Below are 24101 nucleotides of genomic sequence, written 5' to 3' on the forward strand. Positions count from 1 at the left end.
AGGTCTGATGGCTGTTCAACGTAACCCATATCTAAGATCTAAATGCACTGACAGCTCATCGTTTCTTTTCTTCCATGCAGACGTCATTCACACCCAAGGTCCTCTGGACGGCAGCCTGTACGCCAAGGTCCGAAAGAAGGAGTCTCTGGATGCAACAGCGAACGGGCTGCCTGCTGCAGTTGAGCACGCCCTGCCCCCTGTTGACCACGCCCTATCTGTGAGCAGCGACTCAGGAAACTCCACCGCCTCTATCAAGACCGACCGAACAGATGAAGCCAGTCAGCACCCTGCACCTGTGAACCAGCCGTCTGCCCCACAGCCCCTCAGCCCTGAAGAGAAGCAGGAGCTGGAGCAGCTTCTTAGTGGCCTGGAGGCACCCATGCACCGGTCGGGATACCAGAGTGTCTCTGGAGGTGGTGGAGGAGGAGGGGGAGGAGGTGGTGGAGTTCTTCACCTGGTCCCAGCACAGGTCCATGTAAATGGACACAGCAACATAGACAGGGAGACGGACATCCTTGATGACGAGTTGCCCAACTGCCAGGAAGGCAACAGTGTGGACAGCCTCGGTACACTGTCCTCGTCCTTCGAAGGCCGGGCCACACCTGCTGACCTCTACTTTCAGCCCGAGACTGTCATAAACGGCCAGGATGCACCCTACTTGGATAAGAGTAGAGAGAAAATCTCAGAACCTGTGACCTTCCTCTCCGGTTCCACCTCTAATCAGGACAGAGTAGGTGACTCCGGACCGCCATCTAGTGGATATGCAAGCCAGAATGGCAGCATCTACCGATCCCAGTCATTTGGTGCCACCCCCAGCACTGACTTTGGGCTGAAGCCAATGCCCAAAGCCCCTACTCGCACCACCAGCAGCAGGGATGCTGTCCAGAGGGGGCTGAATGTGTGGCAACAGTATGGCGTACCAGAAGAGCCTGTTACGGAGGGCATTCATTTTGGCCCAGCACTGCAGACCCACAGCCTGCCCGAGTTTCCTCATGCCGCTTCGCAGCTGGAAATCGAGCAGTCCATTGAGACTCTAAACCTGCTCATGATGGACCTGGACCCAGCCCTCAGTAATAGCACCCAGGTGCCCAAATCCTACAGTGCTCCATCCGGCGATGGGACAGTGGTCACCACCCAGCCGTCCTTTGCCCAGACTCAAGCTCGACCTTCATATCAGGCTGATTCTGCCATACATGCCCATTCAGGAACCTTTCCAGTGGGATACAGCCAGGTTCAGCAAAGGAATGTCCCAGTTCAACAAACTCCAACTCCAGTGCAGTCCCAACTCACAGAAGCCCCAGGGCAAGTGAGCGGCATTCAGAAGTCAGATGTCTACCCCATCTCAGCCACAGAACTGGACGGTCCTGTCCCAGCCTACACCTCTGGGCCCTCCCCTGTTGTTGGTGGTCTGCAGCTGAAACCCCTCAACGCTTATCCTCCAAGCACTGCCTCTCAGTCTCCTGATCCCCTGGAGCCTGGCTCACATAATGTTCCACAGCAGAGTTACTCCACTTCATCGTCCCCGCTGCCCAAAGAGGCTGAACCAGAGGATGGCAACTACAACGTGGAAGGACTGGTGGCTCACCGTGTAGCAGGTATGCTTAAGCTGCTGTCTTAATTTTTGTCTTGATTTTAATTTTGCTGGATTTATTATGGTTAATTAGACATACTACTTTGATCCAACTCTACATAATTAATATTGTTAACTGTTGATAAGAGAAGTTATGACTTCAATCTCTAATCAGTATGAGGCAACAAGTCAGTAATGTCACCCCAGGTTTACTGGCATGCTCTTGGCCATTGCATGTGAGCTGGTACACTACCCACGAATAAAACTAGATTATCTTCAATGTATATGTTGCCATGTTTTTTACAAACTTGTATATGAATTTATGAAGTATATCTTCTATTTTTGTGCAGAATAGGGAAATAAAAGCCAGGAGGAGCACAGCACAGCAGATGGCAGAGTAGAGATTGGTCTGGAGACATCTGTGCAGATTATTGTATCTCCATCTGCTTAACATTGAGAATACCTTGCTTAAAAATCTGCCGCTCGTTGCTTTTTCATGAATCACAGTGACAAAACCTCCTATAGGAAATGACCTGTGGCCTCTTACTGTGCTGCCCTGTTGACTGTAAATTAGGAAGGAGTTAAACCTCAAAAGGTAGAATCAAAGGAAATCAGACAGAGAAAATGCTTCCATTCTTCTTCTTTTCTTTTTTCCTAAGCTTCCTACCTTTTTTAGGGAGCATGCATATATTGAATAACAGGACTTCAGAAGCACACACAGCAGTGTCTGTCTTCTGCGTTTGTGCGTTGGTGCTGACATGAGCTGAGTGAGATCACAAAGAGAGCATTATGTGAAGTGTCGCTGGCTCCAGCTCCGCTATCAGGCCTTGTTTCTGTGCTGTGGCTGCACACACTCACTCTGCCAGAACACAGGACTTGTACAATGCATCTGGAAAAGTGCTTTAGAAAATCTGCTCCTGAATCCCAACCCAGGGCCCTGAGTTCCCCTCAAAACAATGCAGCATAGAGATCAGCTTGAGAACACAGAGCGAGGATTACTCACAATGCTTTTAAGATCTTGCATAACACTGTGCTTTTAGGAAACTTGGGTAAATTTTGACCTTAACCTCTGCAAACATGATTGTTGCACAAAGTTTGGTTCTTTAGATTTGCGCTGGAGTTACACGGGTAATGTAGTTGCCAGCACATGTATCATAATTATTCTGGCTGTGGCCTGGCCCACATTCCCCATTTTCATGGCCCACTTGCCACATGGAATTGAACTTGATCAAACAGCCCCCGCTATCCACGAGTGCTACAAAAACACTAGATCTGAGACATATGTCAGTCAGGATTCATATTTTGGGCCACTTTTGGCTCATGTCCACTTTACCAAGGCCAGCACATCCACAGACCAGATCTGTTCTCAGATCAGATCTCAAATCAAATCTCAAATCAGCGTGCTTATGCTGTTTCCAAAGCATATTACATATTGGATATACCTGCATTTCATTTTATGATTAACTACTTTATTCAAACATTACTTTTCCAATTATGAGAAGCTCACATTGTCAAGAGGGCAAACAATTTTACATCTGATAAGATTGGCTGATGTATCTCACATGATCATAAAGTGTGTTATTGTGTAGAATATAGATTTTTATAAAGATCAACAGTAGCTTTCACACAAGGAGTCTCAGGCTTAGAGTCAAAGACTAGCGAATGTGTGCGGAGCGATTGGAATGGAGACTGTATTGTGGCTGAACACAATTGCCATCTAGTGGTGTAAACTTCACTTTGTGCTGTTAGCATTAGCTGGAAATTATAGGTTGTAGAGGTCCATTTCCTTCTCTAATGTCTGATAATAAAACGCTAACCCAGAGGGATATCACATTTCTCTATTATAATAATGCAATTGCATTTTGGTGGCACATTTTAAAATAAATGTTGGCAAACAGAGTCCAAAAGAGACATAGACTCCACTGGGCTGCTTCTGTACCTTTCCCACATTCAGTCACTGCTCTTGTTGCGAGCACTTTGCATGTTATGCTTATCAGACTGGTCACTGCTGGGGATTATTGGGACGCTCCGCTTGCATTTATCACCTGAGACAGGCTCACATACAGATAAAGCTTATAATCTTAAAGGGTCAAATACAGGACAGCACATACCAGCACTCCTGTTTAAATCATGCCACTTGGATTACTTTTGGTTCTTACTCCACCCTCTTCAGATTTAAAGTATCAAACACTACAGTAAAGGCATGCTAATTCGTCATCTTTATTTGTTTTCCCTGTAGATTGAGCCTACTCTTAAATATGAATCAGGAGTCTCTAAAGGCTGTACTTAACTAAGATTAGAGTGATCCTGTGACTGATTAATTTTAGGGTTTGGATTTGACAGGAGATTTAAAAACTACATGAACAGTTTTTTTTACGTTCATAAACATTTTTTCATTTATCTCTCTCTCTCTCTCTCTCTCTCTCCTTTTTTATACATTTATTCTCTATGTGGATTGCACATGTCATCTCCTGCTCTCAATCCTCCACTCCACCTTCCTTTGTCTCCTCCTGCTGCCCTCCATCATCCCTGCGTTTCTCCCCTCCCTCCTGGTGTAGAGTACACTGCCCGTATCCACCAACTCTCTGACCCAACTGACCGATCTCCTCAGCCTGAGCACCGCCGCCGCTCTCTCTCCTTTTCTGGTTGGTCTCTCACTGTCTGTCTGTCTGGTTCTGTCTCTTATAACCCCTTATGTGTCATTTTCTCTCTGCTCCTGTCTGTTTCATCCCAATCTACATCAATCTGTTTTTCTCTGTGTATTTCACTCTCACACACAGGTTCTCCTTTTTCATCATTTCATGTGTCTGTTTGAGTCTCTTTGCCTCTCTTTCCTTTTCTCTCTTTCCACCCTGAAAAACTGGCAGTGATAAACTCTTAAGTATAATAATCCCCAATATTTCTCCTTTTGGATTATTCCAGGGTCCTTTAATACTTATTAAGACATTTATGTCATAGGGAAATTCAAAAAAGGCAGAGGACAGTTTTTTTTTTTTTTTTTTGGATTGGCTTAATTCTACTAAAATGTCATTATTTGCCGTTCTGCTCTCATCTCTCTGACAGCTGGGGTGGACTGGGGACTGTCCCATGTGGATGACGGAACTAGATATCTGATCCAGGATGTAACTGAATTCTTTCTTGTATTACGAAAAACAAGCTGAAGCTATGCAAAACATGGCTTTTTTAGGTGAAAATACCTACTAATCCTAAGTTTTTTTTAATAAAAATGTTCCAAATATTTGCATAAGACTGTAAGTAATATTAAGACATTGAGTAAAAGTAAAGTCAGGTCATTTTTGTATTCATTGTATTACAGCCATTGTATATACCTGCTAAGTGTTTACAAGCTCTCTCTCTCTCTCTCTCTCTCTCTCTCTCTCTCTCTCTCTCTCTCTCTCTATCTCTCTCTTTCTCTTTCTCTCTCTCTCTCTCTCTCTCTTTCTCTCTCTCTCTCTCTCTCTCTCTCTCTCTCTCTTTCTCTCTCTCTCTCTATCTCTCTTTCTCTTTCTCTCTCTCTCTCTCTCTCTCTCTCTCTCTATCTCTCTCTTTCTCTTTCTCTCTCTCTCTCTCTCTCTCTGTCTCTCTCTCTCTCTCTCTATCTCTCTCTTTCTCTCTCTCTCTCTCTCTCTCTATCTCTCTCTCTTTCTCTCTCACTCTCTCTCTCTCTCTCTCTCTCTCTTTCTATCTCTTTCTCTATCTCTTTCTCTCTCTCTCTCTCGCTCTCTCTCTCTTTCTCTCTCTCTCCCCCTCTCTCTCTCTCTCTCTCTCTCTCTCTTTCTCTCTCTCTCTCTCTCTCTCTCTCCCTCTCTCTCTATGTCTCTGTGTAACCATGTTTATCCATAACACTTCCCTTGTGTGGTATTTCAGACTTGAGTCTCTCTCACTTCTGTGTTTTTCATTTTCACCTTCTTATTTTTCTTCTACTTCCCCTTTAAATGAACTCTCTTCTGTGAGACATTAACTGCCTTAAGAAGTATGAGTGCAAAGCAAAGTGTTTGCACTCATTCTGACTCGCAGTTAGCTGACAACCCCAACAAACAAATTGCATTTATATTAGCGGTGGAGTGAAGGTTTCACAAGAGTGAGACGTGCACACACAAAGGCCACTCTGTCTGCATCTGCTGAGTGCTTGTCACAAGATACAGTTTGCCAAACTGGAGGGAACAATACGGAGGCACCCAAACACAGGATTCTTTCAGGGCTGCTCCTCCATGTCTGCTGTAGCATTTAGAAGTCGGACAAAGCGTAATAAATCCTCCTCGATCTCTGAACCGCTGCACAGTCCTTATCTGTCTTTAGGGAGTTAATGTTTAGGATCTGGCCTGTGCTTTGTCCTTACTGCACAGTAGCCAGATGCCAGCTTCCGCTCAGCTCTTCCAACTCTCATGGACTCCTACAGAAACTTCACAATAGTCTATAACTAGGCTACGGCCTTAGTCCTTGCCTCAGATAACGTATCTCTGCAGCAGGAAAAGAGCGAGCTCTTTCATGCTTTGAGAAGTCAATGAAAAGAAAAAAAAAGTACAGTGTCCTTTCCTCTGCTATGGCTCCTGCTCAAATAGGTTGAAGACACTGGGATTCCTGCGCTGCTCCAGCTTGAGTCCATTAAGCCTGCATGGTTGCCGAGGAAACGGTAACTGTGTTTGACATGCACAGCTGTGGAGCAGTGCTGTGTCACTCCGTCTGTTTTCGCATGTTTCTGGGCCTGGCCTGAAGAGGGATGAATCTTCCAGGGCTCATTCATGGGCCAGGCTGATCTGTCCCAACATTGGTCTCTTCTCCCAGATCAATAAATCCAGGGTCTTTGTGTTTGACAGAGCTCTTGGATACGGACTCAAGAACTGTGTATAGGCTGTGGACGATTGGTGCTGTATGTATAACATTGATTTGACTGTTGGAGTAGTCCTTCTCTTTGTCAAACCATGAGGTGACCCCGGTTCTTTCTCAGCTCTATATCTTCCTAACCATCCACATTGGAACCCTGGGCTCAAATGCTTCCAGACAGGTGTACTGCAGAAAGATCATTTTCAAACCAATAGTTTAATAGTGTAATTTTTCCCAACTGCAGCGGCTGAATGCCAGTGTTCGTTTTATAAAATTAACACAATGGCAGCAAACCTAGCCACAAAACCAAATGCAACCAAAAGCCAGTTTTGGAGCAGTTCAGTTTCCAACAAAATAAAAAGAAGAGCCAGGCAAATTAGGTAAGAAAGGTCATTGTGAAATGGGGAAATGTGAATTTGAGATCTCGTCTTGCTATCTATAATCTAATATCAAAGCCCAACTGCCTCCACCAACACAAAGTCATGGAGCAGCCTCAAAAGGCACAGTTCAGGGCAGTTCCAAGTGACAGGGCAGTGTGTAGCACTAGAATCAGAATAAATGAAGTAATTTGGGGCAGTAATATCACATATTACCGTGTTAAGCCCCATTAAAACACAGCACGGGAAATTATTTCACCCCAACTACCCGAATACACCTGTGTGCTTCGAGGTTGTTCTACAATATTGTGGTGGGCCAGTCTCAAAATGCCATCAGTCAAATAGCATTAATTATATGATTGGTGTAGTTAAGACGGTAAAACCCCTGCCTTCTATGCAGTAGAGCATTCAGGGTTCAATTCCCTGCTTGTGTAAATACACCATGCCAAACCAATCAAAGTCCTTGTGTAAGAGCTTTGTCGAGGCTGAACTATGTTTAAAAATGCTCTCAGACTGGCACTGATGCATTGGGCCTGGCACTAAACTCAATGCCGCTAGTCCCAGAGGAGGTATTGATTATAGCAGAGATGTGGAAGCACCAGTCTAAGCAGCCATTGGCTTTCATACTGTGGCTTGGAGCAGTGGACACACCACGAGGCTCACTTGCTCCATGACTGGGAGAGAGGGAGCTGGTAAATATTTTGCTCGGGCTGTTGCCTGGTTCCCAAAATACTCTGTTGTCTCACACCAGGGTGTGTTTCTTACCGCCCCCGTCTGGGGTGCACTGCAGTGGGATGGGAACCGGGCTGTGTATGACTGAACACTGATTTGGAGACAGCTGGGGTGGACTGGGGACTGTCCCATGTGATGATGGAACTAGATATCTGATCCAGGATCAGCTACTCTTTATGTAACTCTTTGTTATTTCTTGTATTATGAACACAACTAAAGCTAGATCACTATGATTGAATGCCTTTGGTTTGTTTCTGTTTTATATATATATATATATATATATATTTGGTGGGTCACCAAAGAGATAAACATGATGTGTGGATACTACGCAATCTGAATATGACAATTTGATATTCAAATATGCAAATATTTGGAGTTTCTAAAATATAATAAAATAGAAAATGTGGCCTGTGAAAATTGTGTGAAATGAGTTGAAGACAAATGGCATTTTTAAATTTATTTTAATATAAAGGTTCCAAAAATTATGATTTGCATAAGACTGTGTGTATGATTAAGACATTGAGTAAACATACAGTGAGGTAATTTATGTATTCATTTCCATTCCTGTATCCTTGATATTTCAATGCTTAAAGGATTTTAATGCCAGCCAAATCTCCAAATTTACAATCCATATTTACCTCTTCAAGTAGCATAACTCTTAAAAAAAAATCCTGTCTTCTTTACAGACTACTTTTGGTATCAAATGTGACTTGATGAAAACAGCCTACGGCACACTTTTGAGGTTGAATGTTAGCAGCCAAAGCACAGATGAGAGAAATAAATTCAAAGTGTTTCTTTAAGGTTCTTCTGAAAATTACGACTATTACAAAGAGTGTATTGTTTGCAGTGAATACTCCCAAACAGGCTTTGATTGTAAAAAGATTTAAAAGTCCCTTGAAGACATTAATAGGAAAAGCACAGCCATTAAAGTTCACTGACTGTTTCACCTAAGCATTCTGTGATTGCTTTGTTGTGATACTGAAATATACAGATAATGACTCTTTGTAGGTCTGCTTTCTCTGATGTTGTTAGCGAGAGAGCTGCTATGACTAAAGGTCACTAAAGGTGTGTGTGGCGGGGGGGTGCAGGTGTCCTGTCTCGAGAGATGTCACCAGATGAAGGCTCAGCTCCAGGACGACTTCGGACCACAAGTGAAGGACAGTCCCAGGATGACAGCCCCACCCATGTCCGTTCCCCCATTCGCTGTATTTCACCAGAATTGGCCAATACGATTGCTCTGAACCCAGGGGGACGGCCTAAAGAGGTAAACTCAGACCCACTGAAGTTTTTTTCTTTATGATATGTGTTTGGATTTCTGAGCTAACCTTATAATCTAGATGTCTTCTGCTTTTTGTTATATACGTTTAATGTCAGTAGATAAGATTGGTTGTAGATATTTATTCACATGTATAATGTGAATATTTCATATCCCATTGACCAATAGGAATCCATGTTTTAAACAGATAAAATATTACTCCAAACCTTTCCTGATAATATGCAGAGAGAGAGAGACTTGCTTATGACATCCACAGTTGTGTGTCTGTTTGTGTATGCGTGCATACATAGGCATATCTGTACAGTAGTGTGCATAGGTCATAGACCAGCCTTCATTTATATCATTTAAAGCCAGAATGAACATTAATTACAAGTTATTTATTATATATTTAGCTTATTATTTTATTTTATTATAAAATACACAGAAGCTAAGATTAATATGTTGTTCTCTAGTTACGTATTTTAATATTATGATATAGTAGTGTCACAGTCACACAGCTCTAGCGACCTGGAAGTTGTGGGTTCGTGTGGGGGAGGAGTTGGTGTGTACTCTCTGTGTCTGCGTGGGTTTCCTCCGGGTGCTCCGGTTTCCTCCCACAGTCCAAAAACACACGTTGGTAGGTTGATTGGCGACTCAGTGACCATAGGTGTGAGTGTGTGAGTGAATGTGTGAGTGTGTGTGTTGCCCTGTGAAGGACTGGCGCCCCCTCCAGGGTGCATTCCTGCCTTGCGCCCAATGATTCCAGGTAGGCTCTGGACCCACCGTGACCCTGAATTGGATAAGCGCTTACAGATAATGGATGGATGGAATATTATGATATATTTCCAAACCTACAAAGTTGAGTCTTAGCATTTGGTTGCATTTTCTGCTTCTCACAGTCCAATCCAGGTAAACACAAACACACCCACTGAGGTTGAGGTCTGGGCTCTGGAAAGGCCACTCCATTGAGACACAGCAGAAATGTCTCAAGGGCAGAGAAAGAATGTGTGCTTCATGGCTTCATGATCTCTGACATTTACACAATACACAATACTGTGGATGCCTATGTGTTGATTTCTTTTCCTTATTTTTCTATAGGGACACATGCACAGCTACAGGGAGGCCTTTGAGGAGATGGAGGGGGGTCCCATAAGCCCCCCACCGACCGTGGGCGGTGAGGTCTTCCCCCAAACCCCTGCCTTCCCCGTCTCACCACAAACCCCTTACTTCAACCTGTGTAAGTTCCCCAACTGGAGGAGGAGGGCGCCGTAGAGCTGAGAGGATAGACTGTAGAAAGATAAATTCCGACATCTGAGACAACAAAATATAAAGCTCTGGCAAAAGCTGATTGTAGTAAAATGACTTGTACATTTCAGTTAAGGCCTTGTAATGTAAGGAGCAGTAATTAATTAATACATTTGTCCTTGATTCTTAGATCACATTTAAAGACTTAAGTTGAATGATAATTAAATTAAATTAATTTTTAACCTAGACATGTTTTGTATAGTAGTTTATGAAGTGTAGGTTTTGTAGGGATGGTGATATACTCTGACAAATATGCTATGTACCTGTGGTGGTGGTCTCTTTTCTTTAAGAATAACCTCTTTATTCCTCTTTCTCCACATGAAACTTTAAGGGTAAAGATATATAAGTACACTCTCTTTAATCCAAACCTTGGCAGAGCTGCACAGAATAGCCAAATTGCAGTCCCACCTCTGGGGCATTATGTAAGGCCCAGAACATCGTTCACAGATGAGCTAAAGCTGTGGATGTTAGAAGTTAGACTCAGTTCACATGTAGAATAACAGAAAGGGATGTTGTATTTGTGTCGACGACAGGCGTAAAGGCATGCGTTATGTTGGATCATAGACATGCCGAACAGCTCAGACAAGAACTACTGGCTCTCTCTTGCTCCCCAAAAAATCCTCATGTATGCACAAAGTGCTGCCGATGAAAGTTTTCTTCTCCAAACCAAAGTGAGAAATGTAAATATTGTGATCAGATTTGTGGCAGCAATACCTTGTGCCAGAGTGCATTTTATCTCCTTTGGTGACAGCACTCATCAGCACTAAACACTGTCTGAAATTGCAGTCCATGTTTGTGGCCTCAGGTTTTAACGAATAGTTGTGTTGATAAATATTTGTTTTATATTAACAGAATATTTTGGCTTACTAATTTTAACATACCAGTCTGAATCAAATGGGATTCACCAACTTTCAAAATAAGGCAAAGTGTTCTGCAGTCTATCAAGGCTGAGTGCACACATATACCCCCCCCCCCCCACACACACACACACACACACTCAGACAGAAACGATGCATTCAGAGGAGCCAGGAGAGTTTGGTTTTAATCACCTCTTACCTCATCCTACCTCCTGCACCCACAGCCCGACCACTGGGGCTTTACAGCTCACTCATAAAAGCCTCTTTACAAGGTCACAATGTGCAGACCCTCTCAAAATGCCGGTGTGTGACCCATGCTCTCGACCTGCTCTGTTTTCTTTGGCCCTCTGCTGCATTTCTCCTCACCAGACATGCCGCCTGAAACCCCTCCAAGCCCGGCTGCTTTGGTTGAAATTTTAGCCTGAAGCTGCTTTGCACTCAGCACAAATCCGATCGTTCTCCAGAGCACCGCTGTCACAAGCACCTAAATGAGGCCTGACAAGACTTATTGTAATATCAGTCTATGAAAATAGAAAAATATGATTCTTCGGGAATACTCCTTTTATGAGGCACAGGACAGGGATATTTAGTGTACATTTTACATTTCAGCACTTCATAAAGTGTTTTGTGGTGTTTTTCTGCTGGAGTCAAACTAATGGCAAAAGCATTCTCAGGGTTTTCTGACTCTCCGGGCCTTTAAAAGGCCAAGGGGGGCTTTATTTCCATCTTTGTGGATTTGTGGGGAGCAGGAGATGGTGTAGGTTGTTCTGTCGGGTTGGCGTAAAGAAGCCCACATGCTCCGAGAGCCACCTTAAAGCAGCAGCATCACTGCGGCCCCCTTCTCCTGCAGTGAAAAGGAGGGCTGATGAATCTTCCATTTAACCCTCGCCCCTTATCCCCCACGCGTCTTGCGTTGGGCCACTTTGGCTGTAATACAAAGAATTGTATGGGATTCTTTGGTAAGTGGAGGATGCACGTACTGTCCCAGCCCTCACCGTGTCCCAGCTGCACCAGGCACAAACCCAAACTGGAACCACAGTTGCTTCAGCAGGCATGAATATGGAGAGCAGCACTTATTATCTCACTCAAACAGGCAGTAGTGAGGGAAGTTATGGTGTTAATCCCAAGGATAACCACAGTGATTCACATTTTAATCATTCCAGTATTTAATTTCATATGTTGAATTGGCAGTTGGTGTTAAATTCTTTTTGCCGTTTTCAAAAAAATGCCAAAGGTTTGATTGAATATCTGTCAGCCATCTGAGAGTCCCAGAAAGCATAATGACCTTGCACATTCTCTGACGGCAAGCTGGCCATGCTTGTGCCCCATTATTAAGCATCCCTGAGCGGCAGCATGACAAAGGGAGTTGCACAGGATAAAATATACCTTATATTTTACAATTAATTTGTGACTAACGTATTAGTTATTTTGGGTATTGATTACATTGATTACAGTATTATTCTTACAGATTATACTATTGATTATTGTTATGAATGTGAATCACTATACCCCTACTGACTGATAATATGCACATTATCGTATCCATAACACCAGTACCCAAACAGCAGCACATCATTGCAGTGGGCAGAATTTTAGTCCAACACACAGTCATATTAAAAAAAAAAGGTTACTTGAGTGCTGCTCTCTGCTCTGCTTCATTCATCATCTGGACTTTACCATTTGTACCTGTTTTAGTCTTAATGCCATCTTCACAGTCTTCTTTATTTGCTGGGCACCACTATTCACCTTTGTTATTGCTGAGTCACTGGTCCTGTGTAAAAACATGAAAACTGACACCTTGGATTTAGCTGTGTGTGTGTCTGAGTGTTGTGTTGTGTAATGTGTTTTGCTGAGGTGTGGTTGCCTGCATGACGTGACATGTTCTGTTATTGTTCTGTCAGTATGCAGCCTGACTGAGTGTGTGTGGAACCCAGCAAGTTCACACTCAGAACGGGGCACTTGCATGGCCTGCCCAGTGAGCATGAGGCATTTGCACAATTCCCGGACGGCTCACTATAAATACTCTAGACACTCATGTGTCATAGTGTCGTCTTAACAGCTTCAGACGCGTGCCATTTTCCAGAGGATACAGTTTTGCTACATTCTTGTTTACACTTTCTACTCTATGTGTATTATTTCCTTAATATTTCCCTGTAATAAATGATCAAAGTAATATGTAATTTGTGTAATTAAACAGTAGTGAGCTGCGTTCAGACCCACAGAGTTTAAGAGTTTTTAATGGTGGTTATTTTAATACAAACTGACAGAACTGACCGAGATGATTCTGTTGCATACTGTAGCCTCTCAGAGAGTAAGCACAGATCTGTGCTGTTAAGACGAAAACAGGACTTTCAGTCATTATACGTGGCAACCACTCCAACTTGTGTCTCTCTCTCTGTCTTTCTCTCAGGCCGCTCTCCTCCAGGTCTGGCTAAAACACCGCTGTCCTTCCTGGGCCTGAAGCCACACAACCCTGCAGAGATCCTTCTTAACCAGACAGGCTCAGGTGAGCAAGGGTGAACACTCTGGCACACACACACACACATACACGCACACAAACACACACATACTTTACATGGGATCATCCCTGTTATCCCTATAATAGCTTAGTGAAATGTCAGGACACATCCCTGTGTTTCCAGTGCCTTGTATTTGTAGGACTCTGTGTACTTTCACTGAAAGTTTTTGGACAAGCCCCATTTTTCTCTTTTCTCTTAGAAACAAGAAAATAATATATAAAAAAAATACCATTTCTAGAGCTTAACGTACCATTCCTCAAATCAAAGTGTTGGCCCTGTGATTTGAATAACATAAGTGAAATCACCATTGTAGCACAGTGGGAGACCTAGATAGTGAGTGGAATTAGCAATTACTAAATACCACTTCAGACTTGTGGTGTGTGAGTACAGGACACTGGACGCATAGAACCCCAAGAATATAGGATATTCACCCCCTCCACGTAAGACACATGATTTAACAGTGATTTAGCACAAAATGACTCTCTCAGGGCATTCAACACCATAACCTTCCAATAAAAAGAAGTTCAATGTAACACAGTCAAGGAAATAGACCTTTCATTTTGATTTTACAACCCTCTCAGCCACTCACTCTCCCTGCCTTCAACAATCAACTCATAAGTGCCTGTAAATGAAACAGCTTTTATATTTCATATGTGGTTATGTTGGATTGCTTTTACACAAAGTGAGTGCACCTGTTCACTGAGAGAGTGTGTGTGTGTGTGATCAGTGCTGGGTATATATGTGAATGTTTGTGTGAGAGAAGGGAGTGGGGGATTTGTGTGACTATTTTTTATGGTGTTGGCCGCTTTCTGGGTTTGATATGAATACTGCCAACATCAGCCACATCAGAATATGAGAAGATCTGCAAAAAAAGAACTGATAAATAAGTTTTTAAAGGGTGGAAATCATTTTCGATGTTTTGAGGAGATGGTGTGGCTCTAACGCCTGTGAGAGGAGCAGGAGCAAGGGGAATGAAAGCTGTTAGATTTGGCCAAAAAGACTGTACCTTCTGTCTCTAATCGTCTTATTTTGGGATAGTTTTAGTTCTGTTCCTAGGCAAGTTCAGGCTCATTTAAAGGTAATACCTTTAAAGTGTGAAATATTTCAATAGAGCCCACCCCCACTCTCTCTCTCTCTCCTTCTCCCTCAAAATGTTCTAGCACTGTACTGGTTAATATAATAATATCACAATTATATATAAATAATCCTATCTAATATGTGGAAAAACAGAAACAGCATCCCTTTGATATTCTACTTTTATGCCTCTTTTTAAAATATTTTTCTGCTTTCATCCAAACTCCACCTTTGTTGTTTCTGTCTGATTTTCTCCAGAGAGTGAGGAAGAGGAAGGTAAGGGCTTGAGAATGAAGAATAGTCATGTGATTGTGCCACTTTCCACCAGTTCATCACCATAAACAACCCCTTTCCTTTCACTTTGCACTAAACCCATTATCACATCTAGAGCTTTCCATTAGTTGAAACCAAGTTCCTTAGCTCACATACATTCCACATAGAGTGCACATGTTCATGTTGTCCTTGTCCCTCATAGCAGATGAATGTGGATTCTGAATATGCAGTCAGTGAGGGATCAGGGTTTTTTTAATCTTTAACAATGAATCTTTATCAGAGACCTTTGTGAGACCTGACTTTTAGAGTCAGAACATTGGTCTGTGGTTGTTTTTTGTAGATGATTCCCAACTAAGGGTCCAGTAAAGCAGATGTCCTTCATCATAAACAGATTCCCTTAGCTTTAGAGGACAGGTTAGCAATGGGGTGGCAGCGGAAAAGCCCTCGGCTGATTACTCATCACACAGAGACTGTGTCTGTACATCTTAAGTTTAGCCAGAGCTTGTAGTCAAAAGTGCTTCACAACCACACCACAGCACATACATTCCTCTTCCTTCTATTTTTGCCATGGCCCATTACAGTAAGCTTATTGTGGGAAATGGATTATTAAAAATGATATACAGTAAGATCTGTGGTGGTATGTGTCAAAAAACTGTAGCAAAATTCTCAATTCAGGGCAGAAAACAATTACTTTAAATGAAGCTTCATCTGTATTCTTTGTGTTGAAGCACGTAGAGCTTTGCTGATAATCAGGTCAGAGCCACAGAGACCAATCCGGGATGTGTGTTTATGTTTAGGTTTGCATCATTGACCATCATCAGCCATGAAGTTTCAGCTGTGGATTGCTGGACTAGTGAACGCTGTCCAGCTTCCAAGGGGTGACGAAATCTGATGATTGTGTGTGTTTGCAGAGCCTCGGAGCTACGTAGAGTCCGTTGCCCGGTCTGCAGCAGTGGCTGGAGGGCAGCCATCCTCACCGGTGTCTCCAGCATTTGACAGCAGCAGCTTGGCCAGAGGAGTCACCCCATCTCATTCCTTCAACACCCCACTATCCTCCAGCAGCCCTGTGCAAAGCCCAGAACTGTGAGTGCTGCTTGCTAATGGCTTGACTGCTGTGCCAACACCTATAACCACGCTAATGTATGTAACATATCTCTCAGGGCTGATGTGTTTCATCAGTCATATTAGAGCAGGAAAACAATCAATAATGCAAAAATAAAATCACACTCTCTCTCTAACTCACACACAGAGAACATAATAAACCCTACTCAACTGTGAGGTTATCATTTATTTCACATTCACAATGGGGAAAAGCAACTACACTAGAATAATAAAACTGAACAGACTTTCCCTGCCCCTGAAAGTGTAATCATGTCTTTCTGTTTAGAAAGATTAACATGTCATTTGCTAAGGTAGCCATAGTCGTTGCTAGGGAGTTGCTAGTTGAGCCCTTGCAATGAAAAAGCATACCATCACTGTCCAAAGAAAAATGTATCTCCAAAATAGTAACTTTACAGCAGAAGGAACCAACCCTCTTAACTTTCAGTGGAAGTCAACACAAATTGATAATAATGCAATTATTCCAAAGCATTTTGGAGCATTTTTATTGGTTCATTCATCATGGAATTTTCACACGATGTGAAGTATAGCTGGTGTGTTCAAATGATGAAATGAAATAGACATCCACACAAATGGAGATTCATGTTTTTCCAGGTTTGGCAGTGGAGATCAATCAGCAGGAGCATGTGGGTAAATGGAAAATAAAGCCTAATAAACCATTAATTAACATCATACACACAAGCTTGGTGTTTACAAATAATTCACACACACACACACACATATATATATATATATATATATATATATATATATATATATATATATATATATATATATATAGTTCCAAAATGCAAGGGCTCAGGTCTTTTCTAGGTTGATATTTTGGATGCCGGCTTTGTTTTTTTTGTTTTTTTTTTAACAATTACTTAGTGGATGCTACAGTGTATTTGGTGGTCATTAGGTTAACACTCTGCTATTGTATCTCTGGTGGTTCCTGGAATCCTGCTAATCCTATTGGTACTAATGGATTACCATAGTATTGGAGATGACTTTCATGGTATTGGTGGTTACCATAATATAACTCATGGTTGCTAGGTAGTTGTTATGGCATTTGGGGTCGCTTCTAAAAGGTTATTAGGAATTTGCTCGGCAGATTGTCATGCAATATATATATCTAACATGACATCTGTTTGCCTTCTAGGGAGCATCCAGTCTCTGATAGTGGAGTGGGCCTGAGCTCTCCATCCCATGGACCGCTAGAGTCTGGTATCCGTTCTCTACCCTCACAGAGCGTGTCCTATGGCCCGATGCCCTCCTACCCCTCCTACTCCTCTTCTGGCAGCCTAATAAGCAGCTATATCAGCCCTGACATCAGCCCCTCTCCTCCAGAGCCCATCCAATGTAATTCTATTGGTGTCCAACCTGCCCTGGGCAGTCCTGGCACACAGCACCGTACCATAACCAGCAACAGTTCCTCAGGCCCTGCCCTCCACAGCAGGTTAGCCAATCACGACGGCCCAGTCCTGGACCGGCAGCCATCTCCACCCAACAGCTATCAATACACGGTGTCCAGCAGCCCCATACTGGCTAGACATGGTATGGTTTCCCAGGCGACACAAAGCAGCCCGATGCTGAGCAGACAGATGCCAATTAGTCAGGGGACTCAGAGCAGCCCCACTTTAGTCAGACAAGGTCTTCAGAGCAGCTCACCAATAGGTTATCAACCATCCCTTATGCAGTCAGTTGTCCAGCCCAACCAAAGCAGCCCCGTCCTGAGCAGACAAACATCAATCTCCCAGCCGAATCAGAGTAGTCCGGTCCTGAGTAGACAGACCTCCATGTCTCAGGTGAGTCATGGGAGCCCCAGCCTGGACAGACACCCCATGTACAGTGGCTACACCACCCCAGATGAGCGACATGGAGCACTGTCCCGCCAAAGCAGCAGCTCAGGGTATCACCCACCCTCCACACCATCCTTCCCAGTGTCCCCAGCAGGGTATCCTGACAGCTTTAGACAGGGCAGTCCCGGCCTGCAGCCACAACTGCCTGAGAAGAGGCGCATGTCGAGTGGGGAGCGACCTAATGGCAGCCTGTCCTATGGAAGCCTCAATGGGAAATTGTCGTCACCTATGTCCAGTGGAGGGAGCACTCCAAGTGTCCACTTCTTCCACACACTTCCTGATTTCTCCAAAATTAACATGTGTGGTAAGCAGAGGTGTAAAAGAGGAGGGTCAATTTAGATTTTGAATTTTTTTATTTAGAATAGTAAATAAATAGTTTGTAAATAATCAGGCATGTTTATGTATTATTATTATTATTATTATGGAATTATGCATTGACAGATGCACATCAAACTGAGTGAAAACCCTTGGCTATGATTTGTTCCATATGTATTGTTATGATCTACTTAATGTAAAATCCTTAACGTGAAAATGACAAAAACTTCATCCAAGAATTACAGGTGACCTACATATCCAGAGTGATTTTAGTTAGTGCTTGAATGTTGAGCTGAAGGAGGCCCCAGTGGAAGTGTTAATTCTGTCAGTTGTATATATCCAGCTGAGTCAGCTCTTCTAGGCGCTACCATATAATAAGCCCAGCACACTGTATTTTTGTCATTATGATAGAATGTGACCTCTGGTCGTCTGATAGTGATTCTGTGGTTAAATCTGGAACTGCTTTCTAAATACTGGAAACACTGTCTGCCGTATTTGGAGTGCAAAGAGCTTGTGGTTATTATGAAGCTGTTAAAGTCAATAATTCAAGAATGTGGATGAGGCTATATAGCTAACTTTAGACAGAGTCTTGTGTCACCGTATCCAAAATTGGTGTGTCTGTGTATTTGTGTGTTTACTTCCAGCTTGTTATTGCCAATGAGATTATTCTAATTTAACATCATTGACCAACGAGGCCTGGTCTGATCTTGTATCCTCTTTTTAGATGGAAGCCCAGAGACCAGAATGAATGTAAAGTTTGTCCAAGACACTACCAAGTTCTGGTATAAACCAGATATTTCCAGAGAACAAGGTATTTTCTTGGCATGAGTGTGATCAGTGTGTGTATGTGTGTGTGTGTGCATGTGTTTATGTGTTGGTTTGGGGGTGGGGTTCTAATTTATCTACATTTAGTTAGAGATATGAGGCATATAACTCCTATAAACAATCCTACCGTGTCCTGAGTGGACCTGGTTTGTGTATTCATTATGAGGTCAGTGACTGTTGCCCTCCACATCTGGTTCTCCTGTGAGACACACTCTTATTGGATTAGACAATCTGCACCACAGATAGTTCTAAACACTTGCAGATGCCCTGCATCATATGCATTGAGTTAAGCCAAACGAACATCTGCATCTGCTGTGTTTTTTTTTAACTCCAGTACATGCTGAAAAGAGCCCACAGAACCCTGCATAGCTTCATACTGGATTCTGGATTTTGACCCTAACCTTAACATATATGGCTATAATATTGATATTCTGATATGGTTAAGAAGGAGTACATTTACAAGTTCTAACACAAGTGGAGTTCTAAGACTTCTGTCCATTTTACTTGGCAGCTATCAACATCTTGAAGGAGAGGGAGCCAGGAGCCTTCATCATTCGGGACAGTCACTCCTTCAGAGGGGCCTATGGCCTGGCCATGAAAGTGGCCTCCCCGCCACCCACGGTTCAGCAAAGCAAGAAAGGTATCTGACCAAGCACCCGTAGGCCATGCCCATCACTTACAGGCATTCTCTCACTATCAGCTCCCTGAACAGTAACCGACATCTCGATACACTGCAGCCAGGAGCTTCCTGGAAGATTCTGCACTAACGCACTGCCTGCCCTTTCTGTTCAAAATGATTCCAGACAGGCCGTCTGACTCTGCCCTAACCCATAATCCATCTCTCAGCATCTGATCAACAGCTCCTGTCCACACAGTTTCACATGTAATGCAAGTGTTTTGCAAAGTCCTTGATGAAAACGTATTGTGAAGACATGCGGACGAGGACATCTTTCAGTGCAGCTGCTCCAGGCTCTAATTGTGCCTGGTGTTCAGAGAAAATTAACCACACATCCTTAAGGTTGTTGTTGTAGCATTTCTTCCAGGCATTCCTTGGTGCAGAAGCAGCTGTGGAAAATAGAGATGCTTACTGTTTATTATAACACTGTATGTTCTCAGCCCGGCACGACAAAAAGAGTGCTGCCAACACAAGGTCTCCTTTCACCCGTCTCCTTATTTGGCTGTGTTTTATCATTGCTTATTTTAAGGGTTTATATTATTCTATAAAATGTAAAACATGTTGAATGTCAAGCACTACATTTATTTATTTATTTCAACTCGACACAACTTTGTTGTTTTTATTTTTTTTGGAATGTTGCAGGTGATGTCACCAGTGAGTTGGTCCGCCACTTTCTGATCGAGACAAGTCCAAAAGGGGTCAAGCTGAAGGGCTGTCCCAACGAGCCCTATTTCGGTCAGTATTTCAGTCCACTATACATACCTTTCTCATCCACACAGAATGTCAAATGCTGCCAAATTTGAAGTTCTGAACTGTAGTAATCTGTAGAATTTGAATGGCTAGAGATCAGCTATATTGATTTGAATTTATTTGTGAGTTTAACCAAACTTACCATTTGGAATAGCTATTTCTGGTGGCACAGGTAGTGTCGCAGTCTCACAGATACAGGGACCTGGGGGTTTTGGATTCGAGTCCCTGTGTCTGTGTGAGTTTCTTCCGGGTGACTGTCTGTGAGGAGTGTGGCGTGTTCTCCCTGTGTCTGCATGGGTTTCCTCCGGGTGACTGTCTGTGAGGAGTGTGGCATGTTCTCCCTGTGTCTGCGTGGGTTTCCTCCGGGTGACTGTCTGTGAAGTGTGTGGTGTGTTCTCCCTGTGTCTGTGTAGGTTTCCTCCGGGTGACTGTCTGTGAGGAGTGTGGTGTGTTCTCCCTGTGTCTGCGTGGGTTTCCTCCGGGTGACTGTCTGTGAGGAGTGTGGTGTGTTCTCTCTGTGTCTGCGTGAGTTTCCTTCAGGTGACTGTCTGTGAGGAGTGTGGTGTGTTCTCCCTGTGTCTGCGGGGGTTTCCTCCGGGTGACTGTCTGTGAGGAGTGTGGTGTTTTCTCCCCCTGTGTCTGCGTGGGTTTCCTCCAGGTGGTTGTCTGTGAGGAGTGGGGTGTGTTCTCCCTGTGTCTGCGGGGGTTTCCTCCGGGTGACTGTCTGTGAGGAGTGTGGTGTTTGCTCCCCCTGTGTCTGCGTGGGTTTCCTCCAGGTGGTTGTCTGTGAGGAGTGGGGTGTGTTCTCCCTGTGTCTGCGTGGGTTTCTTCCGGGTACTCCAGTTTCCTCCCACACTCCAAAAACACACATTGGTAGGTGGATTGGCGACTCAAAAGTGTCCCTAGGTGTGAGTGTGTGAAGGACTGGCACCCCTTCAGGGTGTGGTCCTACCTTCTGCCCAGTGATTCCGGGTAGGCTCTGGACCCACCGTGACCCTGAATCAGATAAGTGGTTAAAGAATGAATGAATACCTATTTCACAAAACCATTTACAAGAGGTTTAGAATGCTCTTCACGTGAGTCCATATCAGTATCAGATTTTTTAAATTTCCTGCTGGGCATTAACATGACCCTTTGACATTACTACCACACTTGCTAAGTTAAACAAAAACTGCATATTATTAAGATATTAATATTATAAATCTTATTTCACTTCAAAGAAACATCTTCTCTAAAAAAGGAGGTAGATGTTTCTTTTGAAGGAACTGAGTCAAATCTGTTTGAAAAACACAGGTAAAAAGGTTTGACACAGTGGACTTTCACTAGTACTGTGTTCCAGTGCTGTCATACAGGCATGTTACTGAGATGGAGTAGCAGGCTAGTGCTATCATCAGATTCCCGCTGCTGTTAACGAGGCTGGATTGATACTGTTTAAATGATGAATTGCAGGGCATAGCTTCAAAGCATGACCTCATTGGGAGGTTTGTCATGTAAAGCATGTCCTTCTCTGATTTCTGCTGTCATAAATCTAATTCTAATTTCTCTCTCTGTCCCTCTCTCTCTCTCTCTCTCTCTCTCTCTCTCTCTCAGGTTGTCTTTCTGCATTAGTGTATCAGCACTCCATTACTCCACTGGCTTTGCCGTGCAAACTGGTTATACCCACGAAAGGTAACAGATAAGTCTTGGGGTCTCATGAACATATGTTTTGCGTGTGTGTGTGAGTGTGTACATGAGGCCTTGTAAACATGACCCCATTCTCTGCTCTCTGTCATAGTGATGTATGGCTTCTTTGCTAGTGTGAATAGTTCCTGTAGTGAGCATAGAGTCAGTGCAGCTGGTAGTCTTCCTCATTCAGCTCTTAAGCGCCACACAGGTGTGAGAGGAGCATGGGAGCCGAGGCTCATCTGTGTTCTTTAAAGCATTGAGTTGATGGGGTATGAATCACAGATATAGAACCCCAGCAGGGTGAGAATTTCCTTCACGAGTGTGAGCTAAAAACTGGTGTTAGACAGCTAGTCACATCTATCCCCATACACTATCTTGTCATTTACAGTCCAATTTTAACATTTGGTGAATGTCACCTCACATCAAGAGAACCCTTATAAATGGAGCATTAAAGAAATTTTTAATAGAAAAAAGTCAAATTGTTTAATTTGATATTTATTATTCCTCCATTTTAGCTCAGTTCCATTCACCTGTTTATACCTAGAGGAAATAATATTACCTTATTATTTGAATGGGCATTACTTAAGATTTGATGCACAGTTAAACATGTATGCCACATATTTATTCATTTTTTTAATGATAATCATGCTTCTAAAAGGCTTCTAAAAACATAGTGACAGAATTATAGGGCTGTGACCCTGATGCTAATCAGCTTCACACCCTGGGGGCTAACCCCTGAGAATGAGAAATAGACAGAGAGATGGACAGGGCACATTGCCACAGAAAGAGATTTATGTAACATTTTATTTAATAAAGTGTAACTCTCTCAGGGTTATTTGCAGTTCTTCTGTAGAGTGTGGCTTTAAGATTGTGCCCTAATATGCCCTCAATGTGTTTTTGCAGACCCCCATGAAGAAACCCCAGAGGTTACCACACCAGTCAATCCAGCCACAGAACTGCTAAAACAGGGCGCAGGTAAATAGATATTTTTCATTTTAATTTTATCATGTATTTACTATATTATCCCAGGGAAATGTTACAGTATCTTCCATATTCTTAAAAGTTTATGAAATTAACATAATCAGTACTTAGTCTACATTCAAATGAATTTGTGATACAGTTGTGAACAAGGTCCACTGTGCAAAATTAATCCTACATTTTTCAAAACATTCAGGGAAGCTATGACAAAGAAAAATGCTTATTTTGTACACTTTAACTGTATATTTAAATTATTCATTTCACAGCTGAGTTGTAAATGATATCTTCACTTAAATAACCCACACTTAAAATACAGTGACTTCCAGCCTGGTGACAAACTGTTACTTTGGGCCTGTTGGCTGCTTGTGTTCTGATATCACTTCTGAAACCATACCATGTTTTCCTTCATTCTGTGGTCACCATGTGTGACTCTAGGCCAGAAGAGTCCTGTTGATTCTCATGGTAAACTCAGTGTTATGTTTTATATATTTATTTATTTATTTTTTTTTTTTTTGTGCTTTCCCCTCGACTGACGCATCCCAGACAGAGAGAGACTTTTCTGTCTCCAAACTGTGCATGAGGAAGTGTAACAGAACGCCGGAGACTGTATTTGCATCTGTGTGTGTCTGTCCACTAAAACTCAGCCTGGCTGCTGTGAGGTTTTCCTTCAGTTCGCAGGGCTATTTATTTTGAAGTTGTTCCAAAAATGTTCTGAATGGTGCTAGAGAGCATGTTTCTGCCATGAGTGAATTGCATTGCATGAATGTTGAAGAATTAAGAATTGAGGAGAAAGATACATTATCTAATGCAATGATACTAACAAGCTGGTCTTGTGTGGTGTGTGTAACTTAGTATTGAATAGTGGTAACATCCTGATTTAAATTTACAAGTTTCCTACTTGAGTCTGTGGTTAGTTATATGTCAGATATGTTATTAAATCTGAATTTTGATTACATAGGCACGAGCTGTAGATTTGTATTTGTAGATTAGAATACTAGTTAGCTCAGGCCATAATTTCAATAAGTCAGTTATTAGCCATCGTGCTAGAATGCAGTTAGCATTAACAGTCTTTGCATTGAACATTAAGAATTGGGCAGCGTTAGCACTGCTGACTCAAAAAGCTCCTTCATTTCATTGTTTGATTTT

At 42.8% G+C, this 24101-nt stretch overlaps 1 protein-coding gene across 4 annotated transcripts in view; it reads left to right on the plus strand.

Moving 5' to 3' along the window:
• Positions 1-24101, plus strand: part of tns1b (tensin 1b) — a 185431-nt gene that overhangs the window by 155270 nt on the left and 6060 nt on the right. For 3 of the 4 annotated variants that reach the window (XM_066685865.1, XM_066685866.1, XM_066685868.1), the window contains 12 exons: positions 81-1595; positions 8592-8767; positions 9857-9995; positions 13331-13426; positions 14772-14789; positions 15698-15869; positions 17047-18050; positions 18786-18872; positions 19398-19526; positions 20205-20297; positions 21903-21980; positions 22881-22952. In XM_066685865.1, coding sequence (XP_066541962.1) covers positions 81-1595; positions 8592-8767; positions 9857-9995; positions 13331-13426; positions 14772-14789; positions 15698-15869; positions 17047-18050; positions 18786-18872; positions 19398-19526; positions 20205-20297; positions 21903-21980; positions 22881-22952 — 3579 coding nt within the window. The remainder of the gene's footprint in view (positions 1-80; positions 1596-8591; positions 8768-9856; positions 9996-13330; positions 13427-14771; positions 14790-15697; positions 15870-17046; positions 18051-18785; positions 18873-19397; positions 19527-20204; positions 20298-21902; positions 21981-22880; positions 22953-24101) is intronic. The other variant, XM_066685867.1, reaches the window with a different exon arrangement.

This window comes from Hoplias malabaricus, chromosome 12 (genome assembly GCF_029633855.1).
Source record: "Hoplias malabaricus isolate fHopMal1 chromosome 12, fHopMal1.hap1, whole genome shotgun sequence".
Taxonomy (NCBI): Eukaryota; Metazoa; Chordata; class Actinopteri; order Characiformes; family Erythrinidae; genus Hoplias; species Hoplias malabaricus.